The 26,163-nt window shown below is 32.6% G+C and overlaps 2 protein-coding genes across 2 annotated transcripts; one reads left to right on the top strand and one right to left on the bottom strand.

Annotated features, from left to right (window-relative positions):
- The first annotated feature begins 333 nt into the window (after window positions 1–333).
- On the top strand, window positions 334–1,845 carry LOC128170777 (perlucin-like protein). The gene is made up of 4 exons (XM_052836549.1): window positions 334–642; window positions 996–1,075; window positions 1,257–1,347; window positions 1,480–1,845. Exons 1-4 carry the CDS (start codon window positions 342–344, stop codon window positions 1,713–1,715), a joined length of 708 nt encoding a protein of 235 aa, XP_052692509.1. The 5' UTR covers window positions 334–341; the 3' UTR covers window positions 1,716–1,845.
- Window positions 1,846–13,039: 11,194 nt separating this feature from the next.
- LOC128173636 (perlucin-like protein) lies at window positions 13,040–18,262 on the bottom strand. Its single transcript, XM_052839309.1, has 4 exons — window positions 17,900–18,262; window positions 15,475–15,554; window positions 14,636–14,726; window positions 13,040–13,709 (listed from the first exon to the last, which is right to left on the bottom strand). Exons 1-4 carry the CDS (start codon window positions 18,201–18,203, stop codon window positions 13,474–13,476), a joined length of 711 nt encoding a protein of 236 aa, XP_052695269.1. The 5' UTR covers window positions 18,204–18,262; the 3' UTR covers window positions 13,040–13,473.
- Between the last annotated feature and the right edge of the window lie 7,901 nt (window positions 18,263–26,163).

Genomic DNA, 26,163 nt, shown 5'->3' with positions numbered 1-26,163 from the left:
CTTTACTTACTCTTACAGATTTCAATAGAATTTAAAAATACTTCAAACTATCTATCACAAATAAGTTGATTAAATATTGATTTTCAGGAAACAGGTGTGAGATTGATATCAAAGTTATTATGCCTGCATTAATAATTGAAAGAACAAAAATTAACTTTAATATAAAGAAGCAAACTTACAAATAGATGACAATCAATAGACTGTGAGTCTCTGATATTGAGTGCTCTTGGAATATTTTTCGTAGAATTCATTCGACATGTATGATCCACCAAACTCTTGTAACTTAACATAGCACCTGGTAAATATATCATCAAACACTGCCAGTCATCACAAGGCAAAACATGATGGCAATTCCAGTTTGTTTAATATTCTGCTGCTTATGGATGAAACTCATCGCCAATAAGTCTGAAATGTTAACTAGAAATTTTTCACAGCAACCTTCGTATACCGACAAATGGCCTAAAATGAACTTCGCGGAGGAATACAGAGCAGATTCGCCTCTATCCTGTGCAAGTATGTGTAGGCCTTATTGTTCGTGTTTTGGTTACCAGCATTCGACGAAAACATGTCGTGTTTTTGATTTCTGCCGCTCTCAGGACACTGGGAATGAGAGGGGATGGGTTTATTACAAAACACCGACAGGTCAGTAAACACATTAATTCATTGCATTATGATTGCCATTGTGTTAAAAATTAAGTATGAAAGATTTAAATTATTGTTAATTATGGCATATCTAAAAAAGTTATTCATTGAATATAATAATTTTCTGCATAGTAATATACTAATACATATGTAGAGAATTGAAATATGAGCTGCAAAATCTATACTCATATAAACTGGGTTTTTTATTAATAGCAAACCTATAAGATAGGGTGGTAGTATATTTTAGTATATCGTAGGATTGCAAATGTTAATTGTTTGTGCAATATAAAGATGATAAATTTTAAATTCGCAAAATCGTAATACAATAATCTGAATATGACTTTACATTATAGAATGTGACGGAAACTGGATGGCGTATAATGGACATTATTACATTCTAAACCAAACAAAGCTATCCCAACCTGATGCAATTGTATGTCATACATATATTGAAAAAAAACCCACGGACTATGTATTTATACTACCATATCAAAATAACCGAATTTTTGGCCATTAATACTGATAAATAAAACGAAAAATTATAGATTATACATCGAAATAAATAGAGCACTCAGAAGTTCATAAGTCTACTTCAATTACTTTTTTATTTGTAGAGTGAGTGCAAAAAGTGTGGTTCTTTCCTTGTTGAAATTAATGATAAAGACGAAAACAAATGGATTGAAGAGCACCTGCTAAAGGATGTTTGTATGTATCATTTTACACTTTTTCTCGTTATTTGAAAAAAAAAATCCCATTGCATCTGTTAAAAAAACCCACATGAATTTCATATATATATATATATATATCTATTTTTTAACCAACATTACTTGTTTGTAGACTGTACAGACAAATACGACTGTACCTCTTGGATTGGTGGAAATGACATCGAAACAGAGGGACAGTTTGTATGGGGACACTCAAAAACACCTTTTACGTATATGAATTGGGACCCAGATAATCCGAATGATTATGAACATGAGATCAAAATTCGGGATTGTGTGGATATTTTTTATAACGGACAGTGGAATGATCGGCTATGTGACGCTTTAGAAAATTTTATCTGTGAAAAATGAGACCCCCCCCCTTTTATTTGGTTAAGTTTTGAATAATTTACTTGGACATCCAACATATTTTTTTATTGTTAAAAAACTCACATACAATAAAATCAGAAAAAAACATCGTTGTTGAATTTAGCATTGTTGATATTCAGCTGTATATAGATATATGATACTCAGCAGTTTACAGAATAAGTTCTGAAACTTACTAGGTTCCCAGCTTTCAACATTAGAGTTATGAAATTGTAATTACACACTAAATTGTAATTACACACTAAATTATGTGGTTTGGAGATCAACTACTTTATGTCTATGGACATTTGTTAAAAATTATATGATCTCAATACGATGTCGTAAAATACGCCAGTCTAGTTGTATCGGTTTGTTGGCCCCTAAGTCATAAATAATAAACACTATTTTGAAGACGCTGACTTTTCATAACATCTTGGTAAAAAAAAAAATGCAAGAGCAAAACAGTACATGTAGTTTATTTTTCGCATTTTTTTTCGCACTTTGTCATCACATTACGTTAAATGAAAGAGATTTTATTTAAAACGATATTAAAATAAGAAAATCCTATGCAAGATATAAAATTGAACTTTTGAGAGGGGTTCACTATTAACTTTCAATTTCCTATATTCTCGTTCTGCCCCCCCCCCCCCCCCCCTTGGTGTTTGCCAGGCGTAAACTCGTCTGACTTTTATAATCTTACTCACTTGATTGATGAATACACTCGAATGCAAAATGTTGTCACGGTACCTGTTAAAGAGATATTATAATCAATGTATTGACAGGCATATCACTCTATTTTACTAAGGCCCACCCATTATTTTCATCTTTATTCAAAAACAACAAATGACTAACTTGGTTCAGATATTTTCCTTCAGCGTGCTTTTAGTCGATTGGTAAAATGTACTTGTGTACATAGGACGATCACCGTTTGATCTGAGGACGCTCACCAGAGCCAGTTGAAATTGCGCTAAGGGCAATTTAAAGCGACCTAAAACGATCTGAGCTCAAATTCTACTCCCCCCCCCCCCCCCCGTGTGTTTAATGTTTTAAATGGTTAATATATGTATCGTTTATGCTTCGTAAAAATTTGAAAAGTCGAATATAAGATTACAAGCAAAATACTGAGTTTGAAATAAATGGTATTGTAAACAAATCGCGAGTCTAGTTTAGTTTACATATATGTATTATGATAGAAGTTTCAATCAAATGCTGCGTTCCTATTTTAATGCTATTATTTGAAAGCTTATGGAATCAGTTTACCTTTTTTGTCATGAGTCATTTTATGAATGAAGTGGCCCTTCCTTTACAGTATCAAGTTTAAAACGGTCTTTTTTTTTACATTAACGAATAATATTCGTAAATCTGATATTATCATACGAGAATCCCTTGATGGAGAAAAGATAGAGAAACAAATGCCTTAAACATGACAGAAGTGTCTTATAGTTAAGAAGACGGTTCATAAGTAGAGCGAGATGATCAAGTTACAGAAGAGTATTACAGCAGCTTTGGAGGTCATCGCATTCAAGTCTGTACACATGTACAATATTTATTTCCATTATAACGTTTTTCTCTTGGAAACATTTTAGTTAATAATATTTTCCACATCATCTCTGCTGTTTTTATTTATTTCATCTATGTTTTAGTGAAGAGATCGGGTGTTGAGATAACATTACCTTTTTGATGAATGCAGCTAATTAGATAAAAAAATTAATTTGATATCAAACAAAACACATTTTCAGATAAATCGATCTATATACATATCCTCATTATACCACTATACACAGACTTGTTATTCAAAACCTGGACGGGCTAGGAGTTTAAAAGTATTATTAAAACATCAATTTAAAATCTAAAAAGAATGAAGGCTATATGACAATTTTATATTAAATCTGGCTGAATAGAAAAAAGCTGAAGTCAGGACTTTTTCAAAACTAAGCCACTTAATGATTCTATGGAAACAAGAGGCCCATGGGCCACATCGCTCACCTGAGGAACAATAGGTATGATAAAATCAGCTCAATGGAGTCATAATACAAACTATCTGGACAATGTACAATAATACATGTAGATCCTATATAAATAAAATCCATTTCCCCCTGGATATTCTTATGTTTATAATCATTAGTCCCTTTTCTAACAGGATGATTTTATAGTCATATCATATGTTGAGTATTGCAGTTCTCAAAAAGATCCCTAACAATAGTTTATATATGGGATATAAACGTACATCAAACTCTGAACCTTCTCGTGAAGCCAAAGAATTGTCCTGGGGCCAAAGTCTTAACAATTATAAAGAATCATATGGCTGATTAGTTTCTGAGAAGATTTTTTAAAGATTTACCCTATTTATTCCTTTGTTTAACTTTGCCCCCCCCCCACCCCCATTGTGGCCCCACCCTACCCCTGGGGATCATTATTTTCACAACTTTGAATCTACACTACCTGAGGATTCTTGCACACAAGTTGCAGCTTTCCTGGCTGATTAGTTTCTGAGTAGAAGATTTTTAAAGATTTACTCTGTTTGTTCCTATGTAAAACATGGACCTCCCATTGTGGCCCAAACCTACCCCCAGGGGTCATGATTTTCACAAATTTGAATATACACTACCTGTGGATGCTTCCACACAAGTTTCAGTTTTCCTGGCTGGTTTCTGAGAAGAAGATTTTTAAAGATTTACTCTATATAATCATATGTTAAACTTCGACCCCCCATTGTGGCCCCAACCTACCCCCAGGGGATATTATTTTCACAACCTTGAATCTACACTACCTGAGGATGCTTCTACACAAGTTCCAGCTTTGCCGGCGGATTAGTTTCTGAGAAGAAGATTTTTAAAGATTTACTGTATATATTCCTATGTAAAACTTTGATCCCTCAGTGTGGCCCCACCCTACCTTCGGGGGTCATGATTTTCACAACTTTGAATCTACACTACCTGAGGATGCTTCCACACAAGTCTCAGCTTTCCTGGCCGATTAGTTTCTGAGAAGAAGATTTTTAAAGATTTACTTTTTATATTCATATGTTAAACTTCGACCCCCCCCCCCATTGTGGCCCCGCCCTCAGGTGAGCTAAAGAGGTTAAGTTTACAATTCAATATGTTGGTTTCTGGAAGAACAGACTTTGACAATTTTCGTAATAAATATTGACTTTTTTTTTTACTTTTTTAATCTTTAGCTTTTAAGATCTGTGTACAAACATAGAATTGTGAGCAAATCTCTGTATCTTGCTTATAATTCGAAGCTTAACACTCAAATATGGTTAGTAAATAGAAATTGTTGGGTAACAATTAAACACAAGAAACATGCACTACATGTATAACAAATAAAGAACACAATTTATTTTTTCGAAATGAATCATATATATATACATGTATATACCTACATATTTCCGTCAGCGATCTCAAACTCTATTTAAACTGAATAAACTCGAGAAAATGCCGAGCATCTCAACAAAACCTATTGCATTAATCTACCATTTCGCAAAAGATAATGCCGAATTACCGATAGAATGAATTGTATTTCAGTACCCCTACATCAGATTTTGCTTAATTTGCGCAGGTAAACAGTTAACTGTTTGATTTACCGTAGTCTCTGTTTGATTTGATACGTAAAAATCACGAAATACAGACGATAGTTCCCAGGTTACAAAGCATAAATAATGAAAACGAAACGAAAATCAGAACAAGCTAACACCAACGTCATTTGTGAAAACTTTCAACGCATTGAAATATTTAGCCTTTATTTTACTTCACAAAATCGGCACCAATATATTTTGCATGTTTCAAAAATTTTCCTTATACGCGAACGGTTGCATAGCAAGCAAATTCATCATAGTCAGATCGACCCATTTTCGTATAATGTCATGGCTGCTTTAAACAAAGAACCTCGTTTTAGAAGTATGGAATACGAGTCTTGGTAAAATGGGTATGCAAACCCGGGCCGTGGCAAAATAAAAGCCGGGGCAGATCGGCAATCGTCAATTCCAAATACGCATTATTTTGCAGCAATATTTACAGCGAATACAAATACACTGGTCCATCAAATATCCCGAAATTTTAATGAGATTGGCAGATTAATACCTGCCAATCTTTTGTTTTGCTCAGGCCAAGTTTTGCCTACCTATTTTACCGTATGCCGGGCCAGAAGCTATTAAACTGATTGGAACACGCCTTTCCTTTATTATTATTTTCGTAATAACTCAGATTTGAATCAGAATTAGCACCTAATTTTTGCAATTTATATTTTCCTTCCAATAAGGATAATTTATGCTAAACTACGTTGAATTGAACTAATTAGTTCTTGAGAAGAAGATTTTTGAAAATGCACCCCCCTTTTTCTACAGTTTCAAGGTTTTTTCTCCGCTTTGAATACAGATCGGACTTTTATTTCTGCAATTTATATTTGCCCTCCCATAAGGATGCTTTGTGCCAACTTTGGTTGAAGGATAAGCGGTTTTAGAGAAGAAGTTCAAAATGTAAAAAGTTTACAGACGGACAGACAGACGGACGACGGACAAAATGTGATCAGAATAGCTGATCATCGTGGGATCATGCGACAAAAAAACCCCACAGAAATAACGAAAAACAGTCAAGGAGGGAGAATGCAGTATTTTTTGTCCTGAAGGATCTTTTCTGTTGTACTTTAATAAGCTGAATCAGGATCTTTTGCTTTTGCAGAGGCCAAGTAAAGGAAATGACTTAGTATGATAAAATCATGTCAACAAAATACTCTTTGGGAAAATAAAGAATTTCTCAAAAAAAGCTGGACTTTGAAAAATATATACATACCACTGTCTGCACGCAACTTCTATCACAGAACTAGATCGGGATCTGAAGCCCAGCATATCATGTCCATATCTTGCCATCAGTCAGAAAGTAAAGAAGTTATTCGGCTTATGTTGACGATAAGAAAAATCTTGATTTCAAAGGCATTATTTGGATATTCTATTTTTGGTACATGTATGTAGTTTGAATACTTGTATTGGGTGTATTTTTTGTAAGGGGAAAAATATTCGATGAAATATATTAGTGACACATCAAATTCTCTTAAAGAGCAACTATTTTCAATTTTACGGCTGAATACAAAGGTAGCAACTCTTCTTCTGTCAGGTTACCTCTTCAAGATGACGATAGAGCTGATTCCCAGTTTGACGGTAAACACTGAACCAAAAATTGTTTATCTTCGATATTTCTTTTTCCTGTAGTACATCTATATTCACATCAGGCTTGGGGTAATGCTAAATGTAATGGTAATGCATTGCAATGCATTACATGTTTTCAATGTAATGCTAGTAATGTGTAATGCCACAAAATTAGCATTACAAGTAATGCTAATGTAATTCATTACTTTCCAAAATATAATGTAATGCTGGCATTACATGGCATTACTTTGCATTACTATGCTTATTTATGCATGATCACTTTAAAAAATGTGATGAATAAATGAATAGTTGAAATTGGATTTGACTAAATTCATTTTTTAAGAAGAAAGAAATAATTCTTGAGATAAAAATGTTTTAATTGTATTATTAAAAAAGTTTTTTAAAATTCATTTTTGAATTGTTAATATTACTAAATAGAACAGCACAATTTCATGACATTTTTAAGAGTGTTGTTATTAAGAGTTTTTAATCATCAAAACAATTTACTCCAATTTGTTTGCACTTCAATAAGAAATGTGTCAACAACACACTATGCCCCCAGGATAATCTATTGTATCAAAACAATCTATGCTAAACACCCCAATCCCCTTCCCTTCGCTGTGTCCCAATAGAATAGGAGACAGACATGCACCTTTAAAAGCAAAATGAATGCACTGTCCATCCATGATGAAAATTAATATCACTTCCAATATTATAACCCATTTGAAAATAATTTTACTTACTTATTCTCTCTCTCTCTCTCTCTCTCTCTCTCTCTCTCTCTCTCTCTCTCTCTCTTGTAAATTAAGTACACTGTACATTAGTTTGGACTGATATAAAATACAAGATTTATGGGTTTTTTTCTATTATTGCACTTAATGTATCCTAAGATAAAGATTGTCAAACAGTACTTTTCAGTCCAAGCTGCGACTGCTCCTGTAAAACATTTATTTAGTATAGCTCGGAAGATTTTCAAACTAACAGGATGCAGTTAAAAGATGAAACCTTTGAAACTTCGATCATAAAGTGCAACAGCAATCTTTTGTCTTAAAGTGTCCTCAGTAGAAAGAAATACGATTCAAATACAGTATCTTAAGAAATATAACTGGGAAAAACCATCTGTTTATGAATTACTACAATTAAGTGTCCAAAATTATAAAGATTTGAGTAATCTGGGGAAATATCTCTATTTAGCTTTTGATAACCGCAACATACGATTATTCCATAAATTGTTTTTTGTTATGCATGTAATTCTGTGTCTCTAGTTCGTACCCTACATTGTATCATGCCAAATGTCTATAAATATCATTTCACTTATGTAATATGCTGTTCATAATGCTACAAGATGATTATAGATTGAGCAAATAAAGAATGACTCTTCTATAGTCATTGAATTTGAACCTGATACTGCGCATGAACCTGTAGATATGTTTAAGAGTCTTTTATATATTTGAAACATTTGCAAAAACTCTTTACTAGCTTTACTTTTTAAAACAAAGTAATGGTAATGGTAATGCATTACTTTACTCATGTAATGGTAATGTAATGCATTACTTCAAGAAAATCAAGTAATGGTAATGGTAATTTAATGCCCAAATTCATGAAGTAATGGTAATGTAATGCATTACTTTACAATGTAATTCGCCCCAAGCCTGATTCACATAATGTTATCTTCAAACAGATATGGATTTTCTTGAAATCACAGGCTTCTATAGTCTGTCCCAAGTTATTGCTTCCATCAATTTTTGATGATTTTTAATAAAAATACACATACCTGTGAAAGAAATACAATTGAAATCGATGAAAGGGAATATATCCAAGATATCTTCATTGAACAATTATCCCTTTTCACTCATAAAATTTCACAGGAATGAAAACAATTTTCTTAATGAGATTTATAATGGGAAATGTTTACATCTTTTCTCCATTCGGAATACACTCGGAATACATCGCGCAATTTTTTAACGTTATCACCCGGGCTTATTAATGGCTGCTGCAATGCAAAATCTCCGTAGACTATCAATTTTTGATGATTTTTTATAAAAATACACATACCTGTGAAAGAAATACAATTGAAATCGATGAAAGGGAATATATCCAAGATATCTTCATTGAACAATTATCCCTTTTCACTCATAAAATTTCACAGAAATGAAAACAATTTTCTTAATGAGATTTATAATGGGAAATGTTTACATCTTTTCTCCATTCGGAATACACTCGGAATACATCGCGCAATTTTTTAACGTTATCATCCGGGCTTATTAATGGCTGATGCAATGCAAAATCTCCGTAGACTTTCAATTTTGGGATGTGTATTGAAACCTGAAGCGGTAAAGGGGGCGTTTCAAAACAGATAATCTGGACATTTTTCATATTAGTGGATGAACGGAGTTTGAGCACAAAGGTATTTACTGTTATTGAAATATCAAGCAAAAAGTGGTGAAAGCAAAAACTCGGGACAGAGTATAGAAACAGTCGTCACACATTACACAAGATACAAATTTCAACCTGTATCAGGGAAAATAAAACATCATGCACAGATTTAGCCAAACCAGTTCTGCATAACAACAGTGTGAATGCACACTATCATTATGATTAATTATCAATCACCGTATAACTAGATGTTGTACACTACATATTGACTTAATTTGAGTACATGCCATTAAATACACTTAAAAATTAATAAAAAAAAAAAAGAAGAAGAAATACGTTGATAACCCGATTTTTATTTGTTATATGTTATATAACATATATTACATGTCTTCTTTGGCGACAATACCGGAAAAGTTGTCTTTTGGTGCCAGGAAAGCATTGGAGTGTTATGTCGCCTTCTGTCTTTGACATCGGGTGACAAAACACTCAAGGGCTTCCCCGTCACCCAGGGCAAATATAATGGCATGTCGCCCCAAAATCCATGTAATATATGTTGAATGTAGGTAATCGAGATATTTATAAATTATATTGTTTTCCTCTCTGGAAATTCAAAAGTACAAAACAATCAAATCAGTTTGCTCATTATTTGTTTGTTTTTTTTTTTATTCAGAAAAGCTCTGAAAAAAAAATTAATTGGTTTTAATTTTTATCAATTTATGTCAATTTCTTTTTCTCATGTTTTTAAATTTCTATAGCAACACTGGCATAATTTACCTCCAAACTGCTTCCGAATTTGAAAAATAGAAATTACCGATAACACACCACAATATTGACTTTATCAGTAAGGTAAGACAAAAAATGTAACTGTTGGTCCTAATATACATGTACCAGGTATACACTATAATTAATTAGTCAGATCGCGGGCTAACTTATGAAAGGTTTTGGTGCAGGAATATATATATTTTTATGGCATTAGGGCATGCACCTTGCCGTTGAAAATAACAGGATAAAACCGTTTAGATTGTCTTTTTTACATAGATAAAAATTTGTAATTTATTATCTGTGTCTGGCTACTGATCTGGAATATCATGTGTTCATTTAATAGTTCTCGACGAGTTACAAATTCCTTAAATTATGATGTTATCTTTATTTCATATACCTTTATTTCAGATAGAAAAAGCCCTTCACTTATGCACGTTAATATAGGTAACATCGTCGTTTTAAATCATATGTTCGTCTTGAGTTTACCCAAATACCTAAAAGGAGAGAACTCTCTCTCTCTCTCTCTCTCTCTCTCTCTCTCTCTCTCTCTCTCTCTCTCTCTCTCTCTCTCCAAAGAACTACAACCCTATCTCAAAATTCAATTTTTCTTCACATGACACTAGATCACAAGACTTAAAAACTAACAAATATTTTTTGAAAATCCTACATAGCTTAAATCTAAAAACTTGAAACTTGAAGCGGTGGAATGAAAACAATTTTTTATACTGTATTAAATATCAAATATATACCCCTTGTAAAAGCTTTGCAAGTCACGGGGAAATTAAAAGAAAACCAGAGATATAAACCCAAATCAATCTTTAAGCACATTGAACATTATAGCTTCTTTAAAATCGATTGTTGCAATTATTTAATGTGTTCTTGAAAATGCTCATACACAGTTATACAAGTCATTTTAAATTAAGGGACTTTTTTTACTGATTAAAACAGGAGAAACGGTTTAATAGTCAATGTTACATCAGAACGCTGATCTAATATCAAATTCGTATACAACTCCTGAAATTACTTTTTCGTGGAATAGTTCGATTTTTCTAGATTGATCCGTCCATGGATTGCAATTTGTCGGTAAAATTTGAAGGAAGTATGACCGGTTTAATACTTTCTCTTAACTATTTAGTTTACTCAAGAATACAAATAGCACATAATTAAATACAACCTAGAAAAAATGCAAACTTATTAAACACAGGAGTTGTACATAAATAACCAGGATAAATTACTGAAATTGGCCTTAAGGAAGTTCTTCACTGGTAATCTGTCCCGCCTAATGGTCAGGAAATCAAACGTGTATCAGATTATCTTTTGCTACTAAAATGTAATTAAGTGCGCAGATTTCAATTAAAATCGAGGCCAGGCTTGATGTTGTTTGATTTTTGGTGCAATCGACCGATTTTTAAACAGATGTTTGCCCCCTTTGACTGAAAAAATTCGTATTACAAGTATTTGCAGTGTTCGTTCATTTTTATCACAATGGTCTTCAAGGGAGGGTCACAGGTGTTTTGCAAACATATATAGCTTTCTTTCTATATTTATTGTTTACAGAGGTCAGCCAAATCGTTTCCTATATATTAATACTAATAAGCTGCATATTTCTTCTTTTTAAGTTGACTTATGACATGCCAACTCCGATTTTTTTCTTTAGATCAGACTACTGATCACTAGTCTTCATCTCGCAGTGGTTTTTTTTTCCGGGGGCTTTAAATAATCATTGTCATTTAACTGTAATTCTTTGTTTTTTTAACAAATATACATTTGCATTTTTTTCATAATTTACATTTTGGTTTTAATGCCCACAATTTTAAAATATGACATTATAAATATTACCTTTTCCCGATATTTTCGCAATTGTAGCATAAAACGGCTTGTTTTGAGGCAGGTTTTCTTCAAGGAAACATTAAGCGACTGCTTGAACAAACAAAATATTTTCACTAAAGATGTAACTCTCCAGTACTTATAAGTGACATATTACATATCATATATACACAAATGAAATTCGGGGTATTGTTACACTTTTGTTGAAGTGAAAAAAATGATCTATTTTCAACTTTCACGTTATGCCATGGCAAGACAGCTCAAAGACCGACTCGATTTCAAAGTAAAAATATAATATCATTGTAAACACATTCACTTCATATTGACATTATTTTAAGGTGACCGTAATATCGAGGATTATTATACACATAGTTGCCTTTACATACGCACATATACCTAGTAAGACAAGAATTTATTTTTTCCCGGTCATAACAACGAGCGCACGGTGGTTGTAATGATATCATCCTCATATAATTCGTTAAACAATTGTAATGCTGTAAATTTTTAATCAACCGGGTGGTAGTAAATTAGAAATTTACAAGTCGTCATGTTGTAAATTTTGTGTTTACTACAATCCGGTAAATTCAAAATGAAACTATATACTTTTAGTGAGAAATGCGCTCCAAGCCGACAAATTGTAGTCTCTAAATCGCTAAATGTTCACACAGCCGAAAATATCCAGTTAAAGATAAATTAATGAACTTTATAGCATACATGTATGTGTTGCGTTTATCAATATTTATTAGACAAAAAATAAATCTAGGATATCTTACGACAGAGTGCATTACCAGTTTATAATCCTCAACACGCAGCAGAATGTATGTTTTCATAATTCATATTTTTATGTCTTGGGTAATTTTATTTTCTCGGATAGCTGCTTTGAAACATATGATTCTTGTCAAGACAAAAGCCCTTATTTTGTCAAATCTCGGATACGAGCTTCAAACATATGGCTTTTAAAAGGATAGGAGTCCTTATCATTGTAGAAGTATGCATGTATATTAAAGCTTAAGGTGTAAATTTATATTATAAGCAATCCATGGAACAAAATTATACGAAAGCACAAGAATATATATTGTAAATTAAAAAACAATATTTTAATTGATTATTTTTCATATTGAAAACTATTTGAAATTGATGTACATTTGAGTTTTACTTGTTAGCTTTAAATGTTAGCGAGTCAAACTTGACCCCCCCCCCCCCCCTTTCTCCTCTTTTCCCACTAAACATAAAACACCAACATACACACTACAAAATAACCACATCTTATTGAATTTGTGTAATTTTCAGACTTCATACCTTTAAATGTAATAGTCAAGTTGTTGGATATTATGTAAAGATCGGACCAAAAACACTATTTATAAACTGTAGTTTATACATTTCTTCGAACCAAATAAACTTCATATCCATGTAAAAACAGGTTAATGTTTTGTTTCAGCTAAAGTTGCAATTGTGATATTAGGACAGTTATTAGAATATCTGATTATAAGCAATTGTGCATAAACTACCAAAAAATCAATTCATTTACGATCACAAAAACAGTACACGAACAAAATGTTGAAAAAGGGGATCGTTTGCTTTTTTACCAAACAAAGGGACAGTTCAGGATCGAACTTTGGGGAAAAAACCACACTTATCTAGTGACTATGAAAAAATTTATCTTTCGCAAATAAAACTTGCTTGGAAATCACAAGGTCGATCGTTCCATTGGCCATCATAAAACATATCGACACAGTCAATGGGCTTGCTTAAATCATAACTATTGTCTGGGTTAATGCTGTCCCAATTTGTGTAACTAAAGGGTGTGTTTGATGCTCCCCAGATAAAATCTCCCTCTGTCTGAATATCGTTTCCACCGGTCCATGTCGTACAGTCATATTTGTCTGTGCAATCTAAAGGTAAGAACAAAGGTTAAACTATTAGAGAGGAAAAACATATCAACCATTTAAATCGTTCTCATTTTACCAATATCAACATATAGTTAATGCTTGTCGTTACTTTCGTTTCCTACTTTTAAAGGGGCATGGTCACGATTTAGATCAAATTTTATTTTTCTGGTTTTTTTTTATTTACAATGCTTTAAAAATGCATTTCTTATTAACAAATAAAATTTGGGTGTTAGTTGATGAGTTTTAATCAAGATACAGGGCATACAATTCTTCGTCATGTAAACAAGACTCATGCCCTGTTTTTGTTTACATGGGTTCAATATACTAGTAAAAATCTTTTTCAAGCTGATTTGTCTATCTTCTTATTAATTTTAATCATAAATGAACTTCCTCACGGTTAACACATTCAGTTGAGGTGTAAAACTGGAATTTTCACTTCAACATTCAAAATGTAAACAAAAGCTTTGTTTACATAGGGAAAAATTATAAACTCTTTAACTCGTTTATATCTAAACAAATGACACTCAAATTTTGGTTGCCCCTTTAATATTTGCATAGCATGCCTAAGTCTACTAAAATGTGACTTAAAGATGATTGAAATTCAAACATCAGCTGTTCAAGTCATTAGAAGATTTTCTCGTCCAGTTGACCCAATGACCTTTCTTTCTTTTTTAAATTGCTTCTACTTTTGTTTGTTTTTTGTATATGATATTTATCCTTTGTTAATGCATTTCATTCTGTCAATAGAACTTTGTATGTTAAATATTTATTTGCAAGATCAAAATGTTTCATTAGTCATATTTTAACTAGTTTGTGACAGAAATAGAAAAAATGACCTTTTTTAAAACTTTATTAATCACCAATCACAACTATCAACAATATTTTATTTTTTGTCGCAAAGATAGATAGATAGTTTTCATTCAACGTACATATATCCTTTAAAATTGTTTGTTTAATCCAGTTATTTTCATCTGCATCGTTCATTTCAACCAAGTAGGCTCCGCACTGTTGACATATTCTCTGAAAAAGTCATTTTTTCATTAAATGATAATTCATTTTATGAATTTTATGAAATGAATTATCATTTAATGCTTTTTTCCATTAAATATATCAATATTTAGGTTTGCACTGGTTAATGTCTACATTTTACTTATTTGTTTGATTTTTTCCCGAATTATATCGATTTGTTTGGATCAGGAGAACAATTGCGTACATCAAACAATATTCAATTTTTAATAATCTAATTCTGGTTGTAAAACGCTTTTTGATTGGCTAAAAAGCTATTTTATATCGTATAAAAAATGTTGCCTACGTCATAGTAAAACCAAAGTCAAAAATGTATCAATCCGCCTGACGTTACGTTTGAATTTTGAACAATTTAATGTCATTTTAAAGATAAAACGACTGTTTTTATCAACAATAAATATACACAAAAATTTAAATTAGAAAGAATAAATTAAATATTTATTAGTTTTATACGATATAAAATGGTTTATAAAACGTAAACTGCCCCAGACCATTTTATATCGTATAAAACTAATAAATATTGACTTCATTCCTTGAAACATTTACAAAGTGTGTTTTTTTAACAAATTCTCTCTATTTCTCCTTTTTTCTCATTCTACCTCTGAGAGATGTCTTTAAGTTTGTATATCGGGTCTCTGACCGTCTTATATGATTAATGATTATATCTTTTATCTATTTTCCTATATACACTTTGCCCTTATTTTACTTTCAGTTAAATCGACCATGTAAGTGTAAGACGTACCATCGCTTCTGGTTGAGAAACCCGTGTCGTATTCATCATGTAGTCATGTCCACCATACGTTACCCAACCTTCATCACATTCTAATGAATGAACCAAAATCATAAACTTTATAAAAGATGAAAAAGGATAGGTGTTTTGCATTTGATAAGAAAATGCACATTATACCTTCATTTTTGTTATCAAAAGTTCTTAATGAATTAATAAAAATCGAAACAAGGCTTTCAGAGATTGTTTTTCTTTTAATTATAAATATGTTAAGATAAAGACACCATTCTATATTCCCAATTAGAAATTTTTTTAAAAAATTGATCATTGTCTGATGGTGTTTATGAAAGATGCCAGTTTTCGTAGTCTGTTTAATTTTATACTTTCTGAAATAATTTTCCTTTACATCGATATAATTTGCACATTCTCCAAAAAAAAAAATCAGTTGATCCATTTTTCGCGATTTTTTTTACCACTAAGATGTCTGAAAAATATCACTATGTAAGGTTTTTCATCAATTATGTTATCATCAATACATATTAATAATTGATAGGATGTGAACAGAGAAAAGGCCAGTGTTTAACAAAAGTGTGCATTTTTAAAATACAGGTATATTCATGTAGCAAGTACAAGTTAGAAATCAATAGCGTTCGTGTATTAAAACAGTCGACAAATAAAGCTCATGTTAAAAATCAACTATTTCTATGTAATTGTCAATCGGATCTCTTATAAGGTATCAGATCCATATTAGAACTTACTTTTTTAACCTAAATATCCATCATATATAACATATTCTGATATTCATTTGATCGCATTTTGGAAAAGAAAATGATTTACCAAGAGGTTTCAAAATTTGTATTACCTAAGCAAAAATTAATAAGTAAATGAAAAAATTCATTTATCGGAACACATTCTGATCTGACATACTGATGCATGCACCTAAACATGAGAATTATGTCTAATTTTACTTAGTTTGAAGCCAAAATATATCTGTAATGCATCCGGATTCATTGATTCTGAAACTGTTATAGATCGGATACTCTAATCGAATTTAGAATGAAAATATATAACATATTTTGTCAGTGATATTAGCTATATTGAAATATTTTAAAAAGCTGGCCACCTCCTAATAAACAAGAAATCTTGAGATATCAAAATTTATTTTAACACCGGTTTAATTCCGTCAATCTATTTTAATGATGCTTGACAGACTTTCATGGACGAAAACGCCAAATAGAGTCTCCACTGGGCAAATTGTCGACGGAATATCGAATTTTCTGCGGGCGCCCTATAATCTTCAGTCTGAGCATAGATAACAGATATGCAGTGACCTTGAAATATATGCATGTTTCTACATGTAGGTGTAAGATCCTTGATAAGAAAAATCATTGTCTTGAGCAAGTCTTGTCTCCCTTTGTTCAAATCTGGCTAAAATCTCACTCGCAGTGTACTACTGTCAAATCTTTGTAGGTTTAGGGTCAACATTATTTTGGACCTCTCAGAAAACCCTTTTTAGAGGACATATATCCACTTAGCCTTATTTCGTTCATACTTTTTGAGAACAGAGCTTTTGGGTTAATGGTGTGAACTGACTTTAAAACAAGCTTCAAGGACAAATGTGATGATCATAGCAGTACTTTATAGAAACTCCTTGTCCGGAGCATATTTCCCCATTGTTGCCAAATTTGGCAAACACTTCTACCATGGGTGTCTTTTGTCAAATGATATATAGAGACCTTGAATTAAGTATGTACATGTAGGTAAAGAGTCAAGATCATATCAGACTGAATAAAAAATCATTTTACCATGAGCACACATACTCTCCAAAGAGCCCTATTGGCTATTGCTTTACGTAAAACAGCTTTTGGATTGAAGGTATGCAGTGCTTTTAAACCAAGTGAAAGTGAAGCAATGTGAAGGTCATTGTAGATCTCTTTATATCAGTTTTAGAATATAGATCATTTCCCATGTTTTCACACATAAAAGTGTGAGAGGAATAGTGAAAATGAATTAAAAGTTATATGCCGGCTGTATATTTACTAATTTAAAGGTAAAGTTTAAAGCAAAATTCCGTAAAATGTTCATCCTAAGGTACGTTGTTAGAGTGGGGCACTCCCCGCTTTATTCGGATGACATGTTAAATCAATTTGTTTCGGGGATAATTTTTTTAGATTCCATGTAAATTACATTATATATGTAATTCATATATCGATATTATATTCACATTCTTATAAACATATATAATAATACGCTGTAATAGAAAAAAAATGCATGTAACTTTCCAGTTTTTTACTTTCAAAAAAATATAATATTCTGAAACATGGATCGCATTTATTTCACTCAATTATCTCAAATACATCAAATTCACATCAATAACAGTCTAATACATCAACAATATAAATTAAAAAACATCGTACATAATATATATGAAAAAGCTCACCGCTTGGTGATGTATAATAGACCCATCCACCCTCGGTGAAAGACACATCCCGATCCAGACAAAAATCAAAAACACGACATCTCTTTGTTGACTGTTGATATCCAAAACATGTACACAAAGGTCCGCAGAAAGCTAAACAGGCCACAACTGATTCTGCTTTGAATTCTTTTTTGTTGACGGATGTAAGAAATTTACCAGTATAGCGCGGTTGCTGTGTATAGAGGTTTGCAATAATTTCGGATGTAATCAAGACTGTTTGCATCCACAAGAAAATTGAAATTGAATTGATATGTAATGTCATCATGTTTCCGGAACGTATATTGACGTTGTTAACTCCCAATATAATTAAAAGTAAGTCTTCGTTTAGCTATATAACCGATGTGCGCGATTTCGCAATTTCAATTTACATATATTCACAGTAAGTGCATTCAACGTTCAAGTCTGATACAAATCAATAAGTATTCTCGTTATCATTGCTTGCTTTGTCGTTGCTTATTGCCTGACGTCATGACGTCAGGCATATCTAAGGTTTAAAAGTTGCATTCTCCGAAACAGCGCAGACAATGGGAGCAAGTAATATCAAGATTTTTCACAAAAAAGATTAACAGATGCATGTTTAATGTGTCAGCATTTACATTCACAATTGATAAGAATGTTATATAAGATGTAATAACATCAGTGAGTAAGAGTTTTCAAGTAAAAGGGATGTTCACCATGCACGTGTGTAATCCTGATTTAAAAATAGATTAGCCATACATGTAGTTGAACGGTGGAAAGGGGGGGGGGGGGGTGTGATCGAAACAAGGTGTTACAAATTGTTTATTACGGTACAATGTAAGTAATAATTGGTGTTGGATTGTCATCGTTACCAAAGAATCGTCAGTTTGGATTAAAACAAATATATATATTCATATAGCTTGAATGTTTACTGGAGGAACTAAATCGCCAAAGCGGGGTGTGACCCGATTTTCGATCGATTGGGCGATTTCATTCATCTTGAAAGGGGCACAAAACCCGCGTGTCTTACTAAATGTATATCAATACTACATTAAACAATCGCTAGTCAAGTGTGTGTGTTAATTCGATAGATTTCTTCCAAAACATTCGATCCAAAGTAAAATATATGTAGTTGTTACAAAACAAATGTCAAAAAATTCATCCCCCCCCCCATGGATCAATTAATGCCAATAGATGAGTTCATTCAAACCATCGGATCGAGATCTCAGCCGTTGCGTGAATGGTAAAGCAGGACTTCGCGCCAAAATGTCTCATTTATAGTTTTTGCGCGTCGATTAGTGGCCGAGTCCAAATGGGACCACAGAAGAATACTCCAGCACACCGTGTGTACACATCGCAGGCACGTAAAAACGAGGGTGGGGAGTGGGGTCTGCTTCTCCCTTTTTTGCAGCAGACACATTTCTTAACTTTACATATTTAATAAATGAAAATTGTCGGAGCATGTAATAAATGAAACTGAAAATAAGGAATCTAATTGAATCGAAGTTACAATTAGGATTTTTTTCATGATTTTGATAATTCGCCCTTTTATTAATTGCTTGTCAAGATGTTTTGGATAAAGCTGCCCCAGACACTTTCTAAAACAATACGTGCTTGAATATCCCCTCCTATTTCCTATGGTTAGACATTTAATGAAATTATATATAATTTAATTTCAAGCGATTATGTATATTACATGTACATGTACATGCACTAGAATTTAAAATTAAAATTCATTTCTTAAAAGATGCATGCTTCCATTGAATAAATTTGTTTAGTCAGGCAAGCGTTTTGGAAAGCTATTACTTGTAATTCGATTTACTACTAAGAATTCCTTTCCATAAAGAATTGACTCCCAAACTCCCTAATCCCTTTAGAAGTTCAAAGGATACTTAATTTCATTTTCAAGGAGATTTTCAACTCGCTAAGGACAAAGGACCCAATTCGCTCTGCGCAGATATATCGCGCACCTTAAAGGTGTGATCGTTACATACATGTTCATCGATATTTCAATGTAACGTCAACATCAATTAAACTCGATTAAACTTCGCTTAAGACGTAATCTTCTGATAGTGCAAGACTTGGCTGTCCTTCTTTAAGTAAACATGCTAAACTACGTTTTACAACATTATTTAAGATGGCCAAAATTTCTTTCGAGGATATCCCTGTATTGTAGTGAGCTTTTATATTAGCTTTTGGTTTTTGTTTTTATTATTACTTATATATATAAGTCAACGGATTTTAAACCAGTAAATAAATAATATATACTTTTTATTTTAAAATCGTAAAATAATTTCCCAGATTTATCAGATAATACAGTACTTTCATGAGAAATTGAAGAAAAATAAAGCACTTTGGCATATACCACCGTAAAAATGAAGCCGATAGCATGACAATATTTTACATAATATTAAATCAATACTATCTTATGACTTTCAAATTCGATTTTTATGTTCTTTTTTGATACTAACTCTTATTAAAATTTTACAAAAATAAAAAAATACGACTAGTTGTTTTAATATTTTTTCTTCCAATGACAATTTTCTAATTTTTATTTAACCGGAGTCGATGCGTTAAGAACATACATTTCATTCAATAGAAGTTTAATATTCTCTTTTAAATTACTTTTTTTAGATATTTCAAAACGACATTGAAAGAACTGCGTGTTATGTAATTTGAACAGCAATTGAAATGAAACAATTGAACTTGCTAACTGGTATACAATTTCCATGAAAACCATAATTGTCGAGGTGAATTGGGTCAATCGTCCTAAACTTATTAACAATGAATAATACATTACTGTTCGTCGAAGATTTAAACTGATTAAAATCGTACAAAAATCAATAAATACTACGAGTTGTTTTAACAGGTTTTCAATAACAATGATTGATTTTAATTAAACTTGAGTAGATGCGTTAACAACATAACTTTTATCTCTTTCTAATTACTTTTTAAATATTTCAAAACGACATTAGGTTTTTGAACAGTTTCTTTGAAGGTAAATTGTCGAAACCCGGATTTTCCATACATTGCCCAAGATTGCAACACAATGTGTAGCATATACTGTAGATTCATTTTTATACGCCAGTACTTAATTTTGTGATTCAACGGTTTCACATCTTTTCGCGAGAATATAAAATCGTGAAATCCGAATTTTTTTCATAATTGCTAATAGTTTACAAATAAAAAAAAACAAAAAATAAAAACCAAAATTTTAAAATCCACGAGTTGTGCTTCTCGCGATTGAACGCGGATACTAATTCCTCGCATTTTGTTGAGAAATGACAGTAGCACATTTTTTTTAATGTATCATCATACAGCTTTTGAATGGATCATTGTAGAAAGGAGTCCTAATACATACGAGGTGTTTATCTGAGCCTGCCAGACTTTATCTAACAAGTTGACACAGTCAGTTTTCTATTGTTTATTGTTTCCGGTGAGTCCTATGGCTAATTTTCTTTTCAAAGGGGCGTAAGAGATTCGATAGCAATTTGCTCTTAGTAAGCTTGTATTTTCAAAGAATAACGGAGGAGGCAAATCAGCGGTTGTATTCATGCAAGTGGCAGAACTAAAAATCGAATTCTTTGTTTTGTTCTTGATAATAGGTGACTGTTCAAAGTTGCGCTCTATATTTCACATTTGAAATAAGATTAGAAACATAATTTTCACAGACGAGGGAAGAAGACAAAAGCAGCGTTGGAGGTCATCGCATTGAAGTCTGTACACTCAGCGCAGCCTTCCTCTTCATTTAAACTTTTTTCTGGGATAAATATTAGTTCATAGATTTCTTTTCACATAACCTTTGATGTAGTTTTTTTTAATTTCATTTCATCAGTTACTTTACATATATTCGTTATTGAAGAATACTTGGGTAAAATGTTACTTTTAGATGAGTTGAGGTAATGAAAAAAATTATTGGTATTCATTAAGGTGCTGCATAACCTGGATGGGCTCGTCTGCTGCTTCAAAAGAACGTTCTTCATTGATTTCCATATTGTGGAGTATTGGGCATATTTTATGATTTTGATGCATTTATGGGCGGTGAACTGAAGACGTCGTAATGTCTTATTCAAACATCTTTTGAATTAAAAGTTAAAGGTAAAGTGAATTTAAAATGAATTCACATGGGATAATTTAAAATTATTTGAAGAGGATAAAGGTTGAATGAGAAATTTTAATTAATTTATGTTAATATAAGGACAAAATTAAACTTTTATCTGCTCTTGATAACCCCAAAGGCCCTTTTCACTGTGTTTCTCTTTGAGCAGTGAACTTGATTTTAGAGCTTTTATCTTGGATTAGGGAATAAGGTTTTATTGAGCAATCATTTTTTAATAGGATACCATGGATCTCTCAATACTTACGAAGCAATTTAGCAAATATAACCAAATCGTTTGTTGACCAGGCCACTCCACAGCGAAAATAAGGTTGGGTGGGTAATGGCTACTTTTTTTGTAAAAATGTTAAGAGTAATGTTTATTTCATCTTTGATTTTAATAAATATTTTAATGAATTAAATTCTTCCAAAGGTCAGTGTACCCCCCCCCCCCCCCCGATTCTGTTCAATTCTTCCTGTGTTGTTGCAAAATTTATGTGGGAAATTGTTTACTTACAGCTGAACAAACAGAACGCAATTTGTTCATGAAGATAGAACGGAGAGTTTGTGCAGGCCAGCGAATGCAGACAAGTTGTCTCCCTTTGCATCGCCGCTCATAAAATTTGCAATTGAAAATTTTGAAACGTTCAATGTTTCACCAAACATGTAATGAGAAATTCGATTGACATCGTCCATTTCATCATGTAAACAAATGCACGCGTTTTCTTTACTATCGTTACTGATATTTAAACTAAAATATTTAGGAAAAGTAAGTAAAATTCACTAAATTACTTGATGTACGTAAGTAAGTTAGCTAAAAGAAACAGCCAAATCGTCTCCTGTGAAACTTTGTGTCTGACATCGTCATGATTATATCGTGCAGTCCATGATTTTTCCTAGGTCGCTATAGGTTTGGACCAATCGAGAAACAGGGCGTGTCGATATCTGTCCTGTCATTTTCTTGTCAGTTTCAGCCGCTGTAGATTTCGACCAATCGATAAATGGGGCGTGTAGATTTCAGTCTGGATGTTTTATAGAGCTACGAATTAACTATAAGTTTCCGTAAGAAATAGAGGGAATAATACCTTGGAGATGTAAATATATGATTATATGTATGTATGTATATGTATTTGAAGTATGTCAAGTGTGCTATTATAAACAGTACGCTATAATAAACAGGGGGTCTCCTTCATAAATTAGTGCGCTAGGCGAACCCAAGCAGACCGTATATACACCCATAGCAATTCTAATGACAATTTTGTTATAGTAACGTCAAAATGTTATTTTGTAAAAAAAAAAAATGTTAAGAATGATTTATTTCTGATATTTTGATACATTGAATATCCAGTCACGGAAAAGTTGAAATGCAATTACTGTAATTAAATATCGATTGAGGTCAGTCGATTTAAAATGTGCCGGTGTTTCCTTTACTTGAGTGGAAATTAAAAAGTTTAGAAAATGTAAACCATTTATAATTAAGGAATGTTTGTCTTGAGTATAACTTATATATGTTAAATTAAAGACATATGGATCAGATAATGACATTATTTATCAGTAATGGTCGTATCCTAACAGCACAATTCATGTGCTAATATGTGCTACCTTGAATTTTAGCATTCTCAATAATTCTGCCTAAGATTAGAATTCCCGTGGTAATTTACAATATTCAGCAGATAACTATAATTTTAAGAGCATGACTTTTAAAATAAACCGTTTACAACAGACACGCGAACACAAGAATTGGTTTTTCACTTTAAATAATCACGACCGCATGTTTGTCTATTTAATTATTTTAATATGCAGCGTGCAACCCTATTGGTAATTAAATATGAAAGAAGATAGGAACCCTCAGTTATCTTTCTGAAATAAATCGACTGCTTGTCGTATAATCAAGTATGCACAACCATGCGCTGGCTCTAATCTACAGGCTCGGCTCATTCAGCGCGGCTCTTATGGCTCCGGTGTAATGAAGAATACTGACCCCCGTAGAATAATGACCGGGGGTCATTTTTCTACGTAGAATAATGACCCCCCTAGCTGAAGAATAATTGGATTTTTCTGAAGAAAAAAGACCCAGGGGTTATTTTTCTTCATGTTAAACATGAAGAAAAATGACCCCCATAGAAAAATGACCCCCCCCCCCCCCCCCCCCCCGTAAACATGAATAGAAATTGGTTACCCCGTATCCAAGAAATGACTTTGAAGTTACTTAATTTTTCACTCTGTTCAACTGATTTTGAAGTTATAAATACCAAACTTGTAAATATGTCGCTGTATACAGTTTTTCATATCCGTAGCAGGGACACGCAAAACATTCTGACATTGCCACAAATTGCATGATAGTTAACAGTTACGTTACTTCTCTCGTCGACATACGGCGGGAAATGACGCAAATTAAGAAAAATTCATACACAATGAGGATATGTGTGATAATGAACGACCAATAATCATGAAAGAATAATTGTTGTTATGATATAAGCAATATTCATTGGTGAATGAATTGTCAATCGAAGAATGATACATGTATATATCTTTATGGAAAAAGACTATTTTTTTAAAGATGATATACGATTTTGTGTCAAAACAGAATCCATGAATATCCAAGATCATAAAGGATGGTTTTCAAATAAGATGATAAAGGTGGTTTCAGAAAGGTGATGCCTAGTCTCGGTGAGCTTTGTAATCTGTAATTACCTATGTTTTATAATTGCGGAGCTCTCCATCGTTTAAAGGGTTCCAAAGCATATTATTAGATTTTTTAAAAATAAAATTAATAAAATTAAATTATCCAGGGGGATAGGGTCAGGACTCCCTCTCTTTTACTGCGTAAAATTATTATTATTGAATTTTCCGGTGGGGCGGACCCCCTCTCCCCCTTTAGATCCATGCATGAGCAAGGAGTGTCGCATAATGAAATTAGAATGTTATTGTGTTTGGTCCACGGTAATCAGACGGCTGGTAAGTGACAGGAGTCTGGAAGTGCATATGTATACATTATGGCGGACATTACATTTTATGTGGAGTATATAATGATTAGGCATAGCCAGCACTGGTAAACATATATGTTACATGTACACATTAAAATATTTATAAACATTCATAGTAAGCGCGATGGCCTAGCGCATGCGTACCAATAATAGCATGGATTAATCGGAAAACATTGGCGAGTGCGGTGCCTGTATTAAATTCTATGTAATCGACCGAGACTTGCTGAATGCAATAAAAAAGGCGAGGGCGAAAGTGCGAAGATGCGAAGGCCAGAGTGCAAAGTTGGGAAGGAGCGATAGTAGTATCGCTCCTTCGCCTTCGCACCTTCGCACTTTATGCATCTTTGCGCTTCGTCGACGCATCTTCGCACTTTTGCTCCTTCGCCTTCGCACTATCGCCCTTGCAACTTAGGTCGAAGTGGCCCTATCGGAACACCATAGATATATGTAAATGTAATTGTTAAGATGACAACCATACCCCGATGCAATACCTCAATACCTTGTTATAACGGAAGGATTTTTATTTTCTTAGATATACCCCTTCTTTCACTTTAAGTTTATTTGAATATGAATTATAATTTCTGTTACTTTCTGTAAACTGCAGCAGTAAAAATTACAAAAGTGTAAAGACTATTTCACAAATAATAAATTAATATACTGAAAAACTTTAATCTACAAGGGGGTCATTATTCTACCGGGGTCACTTTTCTTCATGTGGAGTGTGCTTATTAAGGTTTTCCGCTGGGAGCGGAAAACCTTACTATTATTCTGAAAAAATTTCAAATTTCTTATTATTTTTTTTTTCTTCTAGACGCCAACTTTGATCCTTAATATCTCGCTCGTTTGTTCACCGATTGTTTTGAAATTTTCAGGACTGATAACATGCCGCGTGATGTTGTCGTTGCATATTTTAATTGAGGAAAATCCCTATCCAGTTTTGAGTTATTCCCCTTTTAGTAAAATTTAACGACTTCTTTTGTCCAGGGGGTTAAGCTTTAACGATGACTGGCAGAGTCTCAAAGATGGGCTCGTTTGGAAGCTAATACATTGGATTTGTGCGAGATATATTTTATTTATTATTTAAATGCAAATAAAAGGGGTGGTATATATGTTGAAATAAAGGTAAGAAAAAAAATCAAAAAAATTCGTGTATTTTCCGTGTTAGTTTTCTACCTGATAAAAAT

This window comes from Crassostrea angulata, chromosome 2 (genome assembly GCF_025612915.1).
Source record: "Crassostrea angulata isolate pt1a10 chromosome 2, ASM2561291v2, whole genome shotgun sequence".
Classification (NCBI taxonomy): Eukaryota; Metazoa; Mollusca; class Bivalvia; order Ostreida; family Ostreidae; genus Magallana; species Magallana angulata.
This window is presented reverse-complemented; position numbering and strand designations above follow the sequence as displayed.